Here is a 14,216-nt window from a genome sequence, read left to right on the forward strand (position 1 = left end):
CCTTTCTATTCGATTCATGTACGTACAGTGAAAGTGCCAGGGAAATGGAAACAGTTCGGGATCTTGGAATAGTGAGTGCCGTACGTGCTATGACTTGTTATAACCAAGAAGATTCCAATCATATGGCTATAGCCGGCTGGAATTACCCGAAAGATCCTATTCTGAATGTTAGCGACAAGTCCTTCAACCTTCAAATACCTCTCAAACATATTTTCAGCATTTTCAACGATTATTCAATGATTACATGTGGGCGTCAAACAATACGACTAGTTCGGGCACGAAATGATAATGATTGCTTATATATTACTGAAAAGAATGTCTCTGGAACGCTCTCCACTACAACAGCTAAAATAAACATTACAAGCGTTGAGCTAAAAGTTAAACATATCTTTCCTAATGACGAAATAAAATTAAATCTCATGAAATCCATTCGAAAAGATCAACCTATAGTTATTCCATTTAGGAAGTGGGAGTTACACGAATTACCCTCAATTACTAAAGGAGCAAGACATGAAGTTTGTCTGTGCAAACACAGCATTATTTGCCAATTTATATAAATTTTTCTCAAAGTCATTGGTGGCTGCAGCCCTCAAACGAGTATTTAGTTCGATATAGGGCCGCAGCCATGCAGATTGATTGAATTTCAGAATTTTATGTATCTTTTTAATTTTCAAACCGTTGGCTAACATTTGTTTTAAATTACGATAGTGAACTGTGTATTCTTTTTTACAATAAAGCGTTGTCATTAATTTGGAATAATTTGAGCCTACAGGCTTGCGGTGTTCGGGAGCAAATGGAAAATCTCTGTGAAGATCATGTAATTCATGTGGATACTCCAAGTCTACTTGTAATATATATCCTACGGAAGAATTATCTGCCACAGACATAACATCAAAATTTTCATTATCTAACCATTCAAATCCTCCGTATGGTAATGGTTCACACATAGCCCACCCGTATAAATTATTGACGTCCAGGTAGAGTAAGTACTTTGAGGGTTTTGTAGAATCATATTCAGGCATGTACTTATTGTTAGCATTCGATAATCTACTGCTACAAACCGAAATTCCTCCTCGAATTGCTTTCTCGATAAACATGATCATGTCTACGTCATGCAATAACTCTAATTTACATCCTACATATTTCAACATACAGTCCCAAGTATATCCAGGCATTGTATAGTACCATGCAGGGTCTAAACCATAAGTAATTGAACATTTTCTTCGAAATTGTTCGAAAACATCTGATAAAAGTAAAACATCGGTCTTTAAGTACAGATCAGAATACTGACCCAAATTTTCAATATCAAATGATTTCCACACTGCATGAGCATGAGAATATTTCTCAATACTGATGTTTTTATCCTCCAATTTATTATAAAATGCCTCTATTGGTGGTAGTTCACAAGTATTTAATTTTTCCCAACTATCTATAAAATCGTAACAGAAAACCCCTTTTTTGGCTATTAATTTAAATTGTTCGATACTTGAATTACTAAATTCTCTTTTGGAAATTTTTAAATCATTATCATTCAATGTAGCAGCCAATTCTTCCAAGGAAGCACCCAAAAATCTCAGTGAATCTATGAATCGAAATTTTATATTTGTATCTGAATCGTTAAGTGTAAATGAAATGTATTTTTCTTTATTTATGGGGAGTAAACTGATGTTTCCTCTTTTACTTAATTCCGAAATGATGAAATGGCTACCGTAGTTACTTAAGTTATGGAAAACTGTAGGTACAACAAACAGTTTTTTGAAATTTAAATTGCATGCTTGATGTGCAAAATTTCTAAACTTCCCCGTAAAATGATCGTGATCTCTAACAATGATATCTGTAGAGGAAAAACCCTTTTCACATATGTGACACATTGTTGTCACACGTAAATCTGGTTTTTCTTCCATAGGTGTAATAGTTTTAATTTCTAATTTAATACTTTCAGCTAAATTCGATAATTCATTTGCAAACCAATCCATGCAATCTCTACCTCTGTAGCTCTTGAAAAAACTCAAGTCTTCGTTGTAGCTACATTTTACATAGTAACCAGCACTATATGCTATATGTTTTTGATATTTATTTGTCTTATTATGAAGCTGTGTTTTATCTGTAAATTGTTCTAGCATGCACTCAAAGTCGGCATAAACTACAAAAGGCGTAGTTTGTTTATATATATAATTTCTAAAACTAACAGATTCATATTTTGGAAAAGACATTTTATAATTATTTAATTCAGAGCATAATTTCAAGTGGACATTCAATTTACTTTCACTACTGAAATAATTTATGCAGCGATTGCAAATAAATTTTTTATATGTAGTTTTACTTAACTGACTATTAATTAAACGTGGCAAATCTTTGATCCAGCAGTAGTGATATGTGATTTCTGAATTGTCATTATCTATAGGAGGTGCTTCATAATCGTTTAGCTTTGGAAAATATGTATTTTGAATTAATAAAAGATTTACATGTTTCTCGTATATTGATTTAGCAAGTCTTACTGGATATACTTTGTAAAATGGTTTTTTATTATTTATTTCAATAAAATCCAAGGCATAGACATTGACGGAAATGTTATTAGATTTTTCAAACTTTGAAATTTGATGCAGGGGCATCGGAGCTTCCAAGTCTTGTGTATTCAAGACTGTGGTATAATATGGATATGAGGAAGTGAGTTCTTTATGATTTTTGGCTGGGTATAAAGCACTAACAATTGACCAATAAAAACATGCTTGGTCAGAATTTTTAATGTTTATGCACCCTCGCTTTTTTTGAATAGGTTCTGGAAGTTTAATATAAGATGAGCCGTTTCCAATTTCAAATTTATTGATATTTACTTCTAAAGAAATAATTTTACTTAATATAAAACCAGAGTCCCTCTCTTGAAATTCTGATAATTTAAAATTAATTTTATCTTTGACGTTCTCGAAAAACCATCGCTCTATATCGGTCGATACATCGATAATAGAATTTTTAGTCATAAAATAATGGAAACTAGAAATTTCATTTTCACCAGATTTTTTAATGAACTCTCCACAAAAACAAACAAACTTTAACAACAGAATATTTTTTCCTAAAAATTTCCCTTATTTTATTTTTAAAAATTATTTGACAATCATTTAAAAATTGCGTTAAGTCCTTATGATATAAATTTACTATAAGTCCGGTTTTAATTCTGCTTGTAAATGCAGAAGCTACATTTTCCCATTTAACCCTATTTTTCAGTTTATTATTCAGCCCCATACCTATATTCCTATTTGAAATAAGTTGTTTAAAATGTTTGAAATGTCCTATGTATGTTTGTAATTTCCTAATTGTACCTACATGCAGTCCTCCTTTTTTAATTGTCAAATTACATACTTTAATTTGTTTTTTCAATCGATTCAACCAAATTTCCACATCTCTATCCGTTATCTTATCAAACAATATTTTTCTGACATTTTTAATGACTTGCAGTAAATTTTCAGATTTTTTTAAAATATTCATGGTACTCACCTCTCTCTCTCTCTCTGTGTGTGTCTTAGGCACGTCTATAGTTCCTCAATTTCAAATGACGCTAGCCGTTGATTTTTTCCAGCATCCACTGATCCCTTGAATATAATTCCGTATTTTTCCTTTTCAAATTCTTCAATGACTGGTTTGTAGACACTTGTGACTCTGCGGTAAAAACACTACTTCTGTATCTAAATCCAATAAAACTGATTCTCCGAATTTGGAATTGACTATTTTTGCCTTCTTTATAGCCATCAGAGTATTCAAAGGTAGATCTTGTATTTTTGTTATTGGTTTTCTCTCTGTAATTAGAGACGTTGCGTTATTTTTTTTTAAATCCATCTGAAAAGAGGGAGAGCGCGTAACCCACAAGAAAAAAAAATACTTACATTTTTTTTTGTTAAGGCACAATTTTAACAGATACTAGTATTTGTTCTTCAGAGCTGGTTTCTCTTGCTGGCAGTGGAAGAGACCGACTCCAACACAATGCAACATCTTATTTATACTCATGTCACTATCTCCATACGATTGTGATAGAATGTTCTAGAAAAAATATTTTATTTGCGACAATTTTGTAATTTTGTAATTTCCTGTAAATGTGGTCCATATGGTTTCCGAATATTCTAATAAATTTTCACTATTTCCTGTACATGTGGTCCATTTGGTTTAGAAATATTCTTATCAATTTCCTGCGTTATCAAAAAATTTCTTATTAATAGGTAAAAGTTATCTTAAGATTGGCGTTCGGGAATTTCCAGAAAAAAAATTTTAATAAGAGTTTATTTAAAATATACAACATCATTGATAAAAAGAAATTATTTTTGTTAATAAAATTTTGAGATGATTTAAAAGGTCTCCATTTGGACATGGAATATCGAACACGTTCCAATTAAAGGGTCCGGCTGCAACAAGTTTTTTGGTAAACTCATTATATTTGTAGTATGTGGTGTTTTTGAAAAAGTACATGTGTCCGTCAATGTACTGGAATGCTCCTGTAACATCTGTGAGTAGTCCAGGGAAAATATCTTTTATTTGTCCTCTATTCCGAACAGTTTTCAAGTTCTTGTCAAATTCAATATAATTACTGTTATTATAAAATACATATATTTTCCCATGATTGCTTTGAAACATTGTGTTTATTTGAGAATTCTTAGGTATAATTAAATTATTTTCCTCAAGTATTTGTAGAGCGGGAAAATCTGCTACATAGTATTTACGGTCATTGACTGCTATTAAATTATCTGAAGAACTTTGAAAAATCTGAATTATGGGACCCACTTCTTCAGGTAAATAATCATCGAGTATTTCTGGTTGCGAGGGAATAAGTTTCGAGTTCAAATCAATTTTCCATAGGGAATTTTCATTAATAATATATAAATGGTAATTTTCAAATTCACCAGCCATGGCAATGAACATATACTCCGGTGTTATGACACATAAATTTTTATCCGATTCATTTGGTTGATGTGCAAGTGTCTTTGTAGACGGTGGCAGCGCTGATGTGGGTTTGAAAGGATTATTTACATATGTATTGATTGGTCCATAAAGAGCTTCAAGGGCCATTTTATCATCCTCATCCAATTTAGGAGCAATGTTGAATTGATACCATGGATACATTATTGCTGTCTCAATATCACTGTGAGCAATTCCTAAAATATGCCCAATTTCATGAATTAATACCATAAGTAGGCTAGTCTGATCTTCTGAACTTGATCCATCCAAACTTAAATCCCACTTCTCATCAGCATCAATATGAAGCTCTATACAACTGTTGCCTTTTGGGAAATAAGCATGTGCCAACACCTTTCCGGGGCCATCAAATGTACTGGAGCACTCACCTCTACCTTGGCAATTTGCTCGAAAATAGTGCTTTCCCCGTACAACTGTAATAGATATATCGGGAGCATAAGGCCGTATTTTGTGTATTAATTCAAATTTAAACTTTGAACTGTTACTCCACACTTCAAAAGCCTTTTTGGTTATTTTAAGATATTCTGGAGTTGCCTGAGGGAAATACCATTTCAAATCAAATTTTGACCATTTTGATTTAACTCTAAAAGAATGATCATCGTCGGAAGCTGCTTCACTCACATTACATCTTGGTCTAATTAGAAGTTGAATTGTATTTTCATCTAATTCTCCCGTTGCAGGGATATTATATCTTTCTTGAAAACTCAACAAATAATCCTCAAGTTTAGTCAAATCATTTTCATTTGCGTACCCGAACCGGTGTAAATACTTCATAGCATATTGTTGGTCGACAACGCATAGTACTGGACATAGTACTGCAGCTAATATAATGATTAACATGATCTTCACTCTTCTGCTATCCTCAAAAAACTAATTTCCAATCACATTAATAACGGAATATATAATTTTTAAAAAACCCAAAGACTTTTAACCGACCTGGTATATCAGCGCTCCCGCTGTTATCATCGCAACGAATCTGTCTCGATTACGTGCGTGATACCTTACATTGACAAAAAATCTCTTTTTTTATTTATACGTTATACTTTTATGTTACAAGATTAGCGAATAATAATGGTATATATAATTTTTTAAAACCCAAAGACTTTTAACCGACCTGGTATATCAGCGCTCCCGCTGTTATCATCGCAACGAATATATAACTTTACGCATGCGCAAAAACGAAGTCTCTCTCTCTCTTACACATTGTCTCGCTGCTCTCTCTCTAACACACGGTTTTCCCTATTTCTGTAGTCAGACATACGTTGCTCATCTACTGTTTTGTATAAGCACCCTTGTATTTATTTGTACGGGATGTAGAGCTGGCTATATCCTTTAATAAATCGTAAGCTTGAGGATTACCTTCAGCTCGTAATTGCATTTTTGTTGCATACATCAATTCCTTTGAGTACGTAATAGCACGTAACTTTTCTGCCTTACGCCTACGACTGCTCTCACTGGAATCTTCAAATTTCTTTAATGATCGTCCTTGTCGCATTTTCACTAATCGTAACAATAATTTACCCTGAAGCCATACTTCATCATTTTTGACAAAAAAGCTTCTTTTCTGTGCGCTGCCAACCATTTTTGTTTAAACTGTGACTGAAAATGAGAAAGCTTGTGATGATTTCAGTTATTTGCTTTTCTGAGTAATCGTCATATTTTAACAAAATATTTTGGGCATTGTTTAAAATTAAGGACCTTGATGATGTCGAATACATTTTTTCTAATCATTATTTTGACTCCTGAAAGTCCTAAAAGAAAAAAAAATGAATAATATTAAAAATTATCATCAACACAAATAAAAACACTCAAATTGAACAAACAAAAACAACATACTTTAAATGGCATGTACACGCAAATCCGCGATTTCCAATTACATATTCTTAATGTTGAATCATTTCTTTGTAAATTGATGTAAAAAAATCATTGGATATGCTTGGAAGTATAACAAAAACGTTTAAATTGTTTCAAATTTCACATTAAAAACACAAACAAATTTTATACGTTCCGTTGTAGTCTAACTAATTCATAAACGGTCTAATTATTGCTAAAAAATGATAAATATCCTCTCACTTGCCTGCTTCAGAGAGATCCATAATCAAAATTGTCTTAAAAATTCAAAACTCGGGAAAAATTACTTTCTTACACAGTTAAATATACGGATGACAGTTAACAAGTCAGAGTACAATTACAAGACTGGCACCTTTTATTGTGGCGTTCCTAGTTAACACATAATTCAGGCAAAGGGATTGGCCTTATACGTTGTTGACAAACTAGCCAATTATCTCCGGCAGTTATTATATTTTTACTGAGATAACTTTCACAAAATGGACTTTTGGACTGAAGTTATTAAAGTTATTAAATCACTATCGTTATCATCAACCAAATCATCACCTAAATCAATAATATTATCAACTCTACATCGTTTGATAATGTCGTCGTTGTCTTCATCAGTAAACGATTTCAAATTATTTCGAAGACGTTTCCTGTTAACGTTTACGGCCACATTATCAATTCGATTATCGGTACGATTGTCATTTCGATTCAAGGAATCTATAATTTCGAAGTAAACAACGTTTCTAGTAAAACATCGTCTAACACGAAACTTAAACGAACCTTGTTGGTTACCTTCGTTCACCAATATACGAACATTATCAGCGGAGCCGACACGCGAAAATGCAACATACAACTGACCGTGGGTAAAACAGGGGCCGTTTAAGTAGACTACGGCTTTCGTCAATGATTGACCCTGAGATTTGTTTATGCCATAAGCAAGCCAAACAGAAAATTGCGTGCGAATTATATCTTTCGGGAGTGTAGTATCGCGAGAAATCATTCTTATTCGAGGCAATAGGACTTTACGTCCGATATTAACCCCAGTCAGAATTTCACACTCGATAATATGATCCCCCAAAGATATAATTCGTACCCTAGTTCCGTTACATAGTCCATCTTCGATATCAATATTACGAAGAAGCATAACAATAGCGCCGTTTTTTACTTTCAATTCGTACGGAGGTAAAGCAGCATAATTGATCTAATTAAGAAGATCGGTGGTCACGTGAAAATCGTCATCTTCTTCCCTTTTATATTCGTCTACGCTATAGAAGACTTTAACCTCATTTTCCAACATCCTATCAAGGATCATTTCATTAATGTCATTAACGGTGGCATTAGTAGGACAGAGAATAGCACGTATTCCATTTTCTATCGAACTAAAATCGTTTCCATAAATAAAATCAATCAATTGATCGATGTTGGATACACGAAGCATATGAGGAATTTCGATAAGATTGTCCGGTAAAATTCCAGAAATTTTCGAATTGAGATGTAGAGTGACGTATTGAATTTTACCGTCTCCCAAATTCAACAACCATTCGGCGAAAGTTCGATTACCTAATTCTTCGTAATTCTTATCGTAATGTCTAGCTCTCATATTGATACTGAGATGGAAAGTACTAAACGAAGACCAAAGTACGCTCCGTTTTATACACGCATTCACGATGTCTTATGGCCCCATATAATTACCGGTAAAGTCTGTCTGAAATCTCCACCGAATAAACAACATTTGCCGCCCATCGGTAAAGAACTTTTAGATAGATCTTTTAAATATCTATCGACAGCTTCAATAGCTAATTTAGGGGTCATAGGAGATTCATTCCAATCATAAATCATAATTTACACCATAATCATAATTACGATCGCAGTTAATATCATTATTAATGTCGGGAACACGGTTAAAAGCAGCACCACCTCTATTATTATCGTGGATAGGACGTATACCTAACGCTGCAATAGATAAATTTGGTCTATTTCTCTTTAATATTTCGTTTATTTCTTTAAAAGCTTCTTCCTCCGCTCTTTGATACGAGAGACGTTTCAGATTAACGAAATCGTCAATCATATATTAACAGAATTGATGTCAAATGTATTCCGTGAAACCCTCATCGATTGTGATACAACAGTAGAGTGCAAATAGCTTACGCATTTTACGTGGGTGCTGCTTTAGAACGGCTTTATTATTCCAGGTGTAATGTTGAGGAATATCGTGATACAAGTAAATACGAGCGACAACGTCTGGCGAATTCAATTCAAAGTAAGCTTCTAACTTTGTGCGTGATTGCAGACGCGCTTCAATGTTATTGGCTTCTTCTAATTCTTCGAAAATTATTGTTCTATCGCCTGGTAAGTTTACTAGCAACACTAACACCGAATGGGAGCGATCGTGCATTTTAAATTCGAGAATTCTCCACATCGCTTCCATCGTACTAACGTATCTATAATCTTGATAATTTTTTATTTCATTGATAACCAAAATTTCAATGGGAGTTTGCTGCAATTCAGTCGTTGGCTGGGAATGTGCTCGAGTATTCCTATCTTTATTACCGTCACCGATGTGCAGGGTTATAGAGTCTGATCCTTTTTGTATATATTTATGTAGATATTTCAACGTATACAGGGAACCTACCACTTCGATATTGATATGACATTGATATTTGCTCAATAGATAAGCATTGCAGGGTACAATTCGTCTATTTGTTACCCGACAACGATTAGCATCTACATAAATAGTCCGACAATCGTCGGGACGTTTGTATTCTGGTCTCTTATTGTCACCCATGTGTAGGGAAGTATGGGTTCTATAGGGTTTGGGATAAAATTTTTTATATTGGCCATTCATCAAGCATTTGGCGAACATATTTAATTGTCCGCAAGGTGCATGGAAGTGGAAATCTCTGACAAGGCCATATAAGATGAGATGCGTATTTCTATCTGGTATATACGCTTGTACAATAGCATCGACGGTTTCGACGTCCAACACTTCTCATCGGTTTACATAGTTAAAACTATGTGGGCATGAGGTAAGCCTCGTTTTTGAAATTCGATGACGTAGTGGTAGTTTCTAACGACACCAAATATTTGTTTTTGTGTTAGGTCGTCCATTAATTCCAGCAATTTTGCGTGGAATACTCTACAGACCAGATCCGGTCTGTTCTCCCATTTTTAATGCGGACCAAGATTATCTATAATGGGAAATTCTCCTCAATTTGGGTTTTTGTATTAAATGAAAGTTCACATCAAATAACTATAGATTAAATATAAATTAATTTTTAATTCACTCTCTAAATACCTAAACTAATTATTAGAAATGTTGGTTTTTAAATTTTAAAGCGTTTTGTTGCTACAGTACGTGTTGGCAACAGCGCTTTAGCATGCCTTCTCCGAGACAGAAACGGAAGATCCCAAAAACACAAACAAGACAGAGAAGGAAATGAAACAGCTGTTTATGGAATACATGTGGTCCTATGCCGTAAATAACCTAACTTTTTGTTACGGTTGTTGTTGTTGCGGTTATACAAGTTAGTTTAGTTGTGATTTTTGCGAGTTTATTGTGAATTTTATGACTTATTAGTGGCTTATTTAAATTTTATGACTAGATACAAACATAATATTATTTCATTCCCTCATTGAGAGTAAGTTTAAAAATTAAAGAATGTAAGGTTGATTTTTATACAGTTTGTATTTTCAGGATAAATAATCAATATTTCAATATAAAAAAGCTGTGTTTTGTACCTTCATGTTTAAATTCATCGGAAAGTACACCCCATAAATTATTTATATTTGTTCCGAGAAACCCAGTAGTGAGAAAAACTTGGTTAGATGCTGTTGGGCGTACATTAGTAAAAACAACATCATATTGTTGTGAAGATCATTTTAATATAAGTAATACAACATATTTAATATTGTGTTAATTGAAGATACTATAATTTCAGTTAAAAGAAGATTCTATAGACTTTTCTTTTTACATGAGAACTGGGAAAAGTCCACGTATTAAAACTGGCATCACACCTCATTTATTTCTACAAGATAGTTGCAAAGATTTCAGTTTTTCACAACTTCAACAAAAACAAGAAATATCATCTGAGAGTGAGGAAAACAGTGAACCTGCATCTCAACTATATCTAAAAATACTGGAGATGAAATGTACTTGGAGACATTGCCATCTACTTCTTCATGGTTACAAACTACATCTAGTGAACAACAATTTAACAGTGATCTAAGTGAACACGAGGAGCAAAATGTAGACTTTAAAAATTTGAGTAAAAAAAGAGAAATCCTTGCGATTGAAATGCACCCTCGATTTTATTTAAGTTTAACTAGTGAAGTTTATTATTTTGTGACTTCATTTATTGGCCCGATACTGTGAAAATTTTGCAATTTTTGCCTATACTATTTAGATATAGATACGATAAAGTAGTTTCAATTATAGATTGCTTTGAGATCAGTATTGAGAAACCTTCTGATCCAATACACCAAGCGATGACTTGGTTATAATATAAAAATTGTAATACAATTAAATATTTGATATCATCGACACCGGGTTTATAAATTTTATTTTAGAAGGTTACGGTGGTCGAGCTAGCGATCTGGTAATAGTTGAAGATTGTGGTTATTTAGAAAAACTGCCACATTTTTCAGCTGTTTTAGCTGATAGAGGATTCAAACACTTGAGTACTGTATTAGCTACAAAAAATGTGGTTTTAATTAGACCTGTTAGTGTATCCACAAATGAACAGTTAATACAGGCAGAAGTACGTGAAAGCAGAAATATTGCTGCTCTTCGAATTCACATAGAGCGAGTCATTAGTCGAGTGAGAGAATTTGCCCTATTATCTCCACATTCTCACGTAGACATACATTTTGTCGGTTATCTAAATGCCTGTGTAACTATAGCTTGTGGAAGTATAAATTTACAACCGGAGCTAATTAAAATGACGTACTAAAAGTAATCATTTCAAAGGTTATTTGAAGATTTTTTGTAGACGATCAAAATTAATGTAGTCTTGACAATGATATATTGTAAATATTAAAATAACATTTTTTTTATATAGTAATCAATTTCTTTGTTTTATCTTATTACAACATCAATGAATAGACCATTTTCAACATTTACAACTGTATAATATACATATTTGCCATTTGTGATTTTTTCTGTGTTAAATATAAGCATAAAAATATGATTTCCCTTTATTTAAACATTCTGTTTTAATTTTTTGAGGTCGACTATCATGACATGAGATTGTTAACATCTTTAAGCTTATACTCAAATATTGGCATTCCTCTAAATAGTAGACTACTAAAAAAATTAAATTATAGATTAGATATCAAACTGTAGCATTTAAAAAAATAATTTCTTGGTCCTTTTCAAACCTCTGGTAGATATACTGAAATTTCGCAGTTTTCTTGAACTATACTAATTATGTTTAGTGAATTTTAATATCTTACTAATAAAATTTTCTATTTTATTTCTAAATATTAATGGGTTTAAATTTGTTAAAAATCTGCGTGTGCATCATAAACAATATGATAGATATGATCTGTTAGTTTTTTTAATGATTATTAATAGGACTCTGAAAATATACCATTTTATTTGTATTTCAGAAGTATGTACTGTAATAGAAAATAGTTTCTTTAAATTGAACAATTTATATCCATAAAAGTATAAATCACTAAGATAATTATTGAGATTGTACTTTTATTTTTCGTATTAAACTTACTATATATTGCTGTTTGTTTTTAAGTGTATATATATATTTAACTCTTTTTGAGATAAGTTATGTACAGCTAAAAAATGAGAATACAACATTGTGAAACTATTTTATTTATAAATCCTAGTTAACTTTGGAAATACGTATTTTTTCCAGAATAGTAAACTATTTTCAATTAACTCGTTACAATAAATTTCATTACACGTAACATTATGTATATAAATTTTATTATTTGTTTCAAATTCTGGATCTGTAACTGCAAAAATTGCTTTAGTCTTCTTACACATTTTCATTTGCAACTGCATCTGACCCATGTATTTTTCAATAATTTTTCCATCCTTGACAAAATTACTTATACTAGTCAATCAATGAAAGGCATTTCACTTCTAGGACTGCATCACTTGAAATGGCATCAGGCGAGGCTCCAAAGACTGGTAACATATTATTTGAAACAAGTCCACATTTCGTTGTTTCAATTCCACATATATTTTCAATGCATTTTATAACCCTGTTTTCTAATTCTAAGCCTCTCTCCATGGCTTTTATCTGCACAATTTTTGTACCACCAAAAATTTTCTCGAGTAAAGAACCTTCTGTTTTACATCGGCTTGCCTCATAAATCTTCGAAGCTGTAATTCGTCCAAATCTTAATTCATACCAGTTTGTATTTTTGGACTGGTTTCTTGTAGCCTCGGAAGCAAGTGCACAATCATTTGCATCCATTTTTTTGAACAGTACTCTAAGAAAAATTCTGGAGTTATGTCGATATCAGCATTTTCTATTTGATAATGAATAAATAGATGGTGTAACGATAAAGTAGGATACAAAGAACCTCTATCCATATTTAGTAACAAACTATCTATGGATTTTCCTTTATTATGTTCTCTAAAATTCTCTATTACTACAGATGTGTTTTCATCAGTCATTGATGGAACTTTTACCATCTCAGATAATTTCATAAATTTTTTCAGCGAACCTACTTTCGATAATTCTGATTTCTTCCTATAACATAACTGTTCTGTAGGAGATGGTTCCTCACTTCTCCTATGCAACCAAAATAAAAACGCTATCGCATGTTTACAGCCTCCTTTGGCAGCAGCACAATCGTCACATTGACATAGATTGATTATATTCTCATTCTCATTTACTAGGACATTTACATCATAAGCTTTTGAATGTACTTTATCTTCTGGCGTTATTTTCGCTTTGATCAAACAAATATTATCGTTCCTTTTTAATTGCACATATCCAATGGCAGAATCTCCATATGATTGTCTTGCTGATCTAAAATCAAATTAAAAAAACATTCAGTATATGAAAAAGGTATTTATTTGCAAATAAACTAAAAATACTAAGTTTATTAAATATTTTAATATGCTATATTAAAAATAATTTCTTACCTCATGTGTTTTTTGCACGTGATTCCACACTTATATAGTTTGCATTTTCAACAAAATAATTTGCTATCATTTCTGAAGTAACACGGGGTAAATTGCTTGAATCAGCTTTAATAAAATCAGTTTCAACCTTAGCCATTTTCACACTATTACACAACTATTTTCAATCTTTCACTTTGATAACTACAAAATTCATCAAATATGTACACAAAAATTTGAGGTTATATTTATATAAGTTTATTTAAATACAGGGCTTGCTTGCTTTCTTTGTCGTTTTAAAAGTAACAGAAAAGGAAAGACAAAGTAAATA

The 14,216-nt window shown here is 32.2% G+C and overlaps 3 protein-coding genes across 3 annotated transcripts in view; 1 reads left to right on the plus strand and 2 right to left on the minus strand.

The window, feature by feature from the left end:
- The window catches only part of LOC130899835 (uncharacterized), a 75,034-nt gene that overhangs the window by 49,459 nt on the left and 11,359 nt on the right, over positions 1-14,216 (plus strand). The window lies entirely within an intron of this gene.
- LOC130900282 (uncharacterized) lies at positions 489-2,123 on the minus strand. Its single transcript, XM_057810794.1, has one exon. The coding sequence runs from the start codon at positions 2,121-2,123 to the stop codon at positions 489-491; it is 1,635 nt and encodes a 544-aa protein (XP_057666777.1).
- On the minus strand, positions 3,625-5,799 carry LOC130900283 (matrix metalloproteinase-2-like). The gene is made up of 2 exons (XM_057810795.1): positions 4,887-5,799; positions 3,625-3,791 (listed from the first exon to the last, which is right to left on the minus strand). The coding sequence occupies exons 1-2, from the start codon at positions 5,797-5,799 to the stop codon at positions 3,625-3,627; spliced, it is 1,080 nt and encodes a 359-aa protein (XP_057666778.1).

The sequence above is a fragment of the Diorhabda carinulata genome, chromosome 12 (assembly GCF_026250575.1).
Source record: "Diorhabda carinulata isolate Delta chromosome 12, icDioCari1.1, whole genome shotgun sequence".
NCBI lineage: Eukaryota > Metazoa > Arthropoda > Insecta > Coleoptera > Chrysomelidae > Diorhabda > Diorhabda carinulata.

Excerpts from the sequence above, each read along its gene's own strand:
- LOC130900282 (XM_057810794.1), bottom strand. The coding sequence starts at position 2,123 with ATGCTAGAACAATTTACAGATAAAACACAGCTTCATAATAAGACAAAT.
- LOC130900283 (XM_057810795.1), bottom strand. The coding sequence starts at position 5,799 with ATGTTAATCATTATATTAGCTGCAGTACTATGTCCAGTACTATGCGTT. Across the intron at positions 3,792-4,886 it reads TATGTTCATTGCCATGGCTG|AGAGAAAACCAATAACAAAA; the intron begins GTGAATTTGAAA and ends CTCTAATTACAG.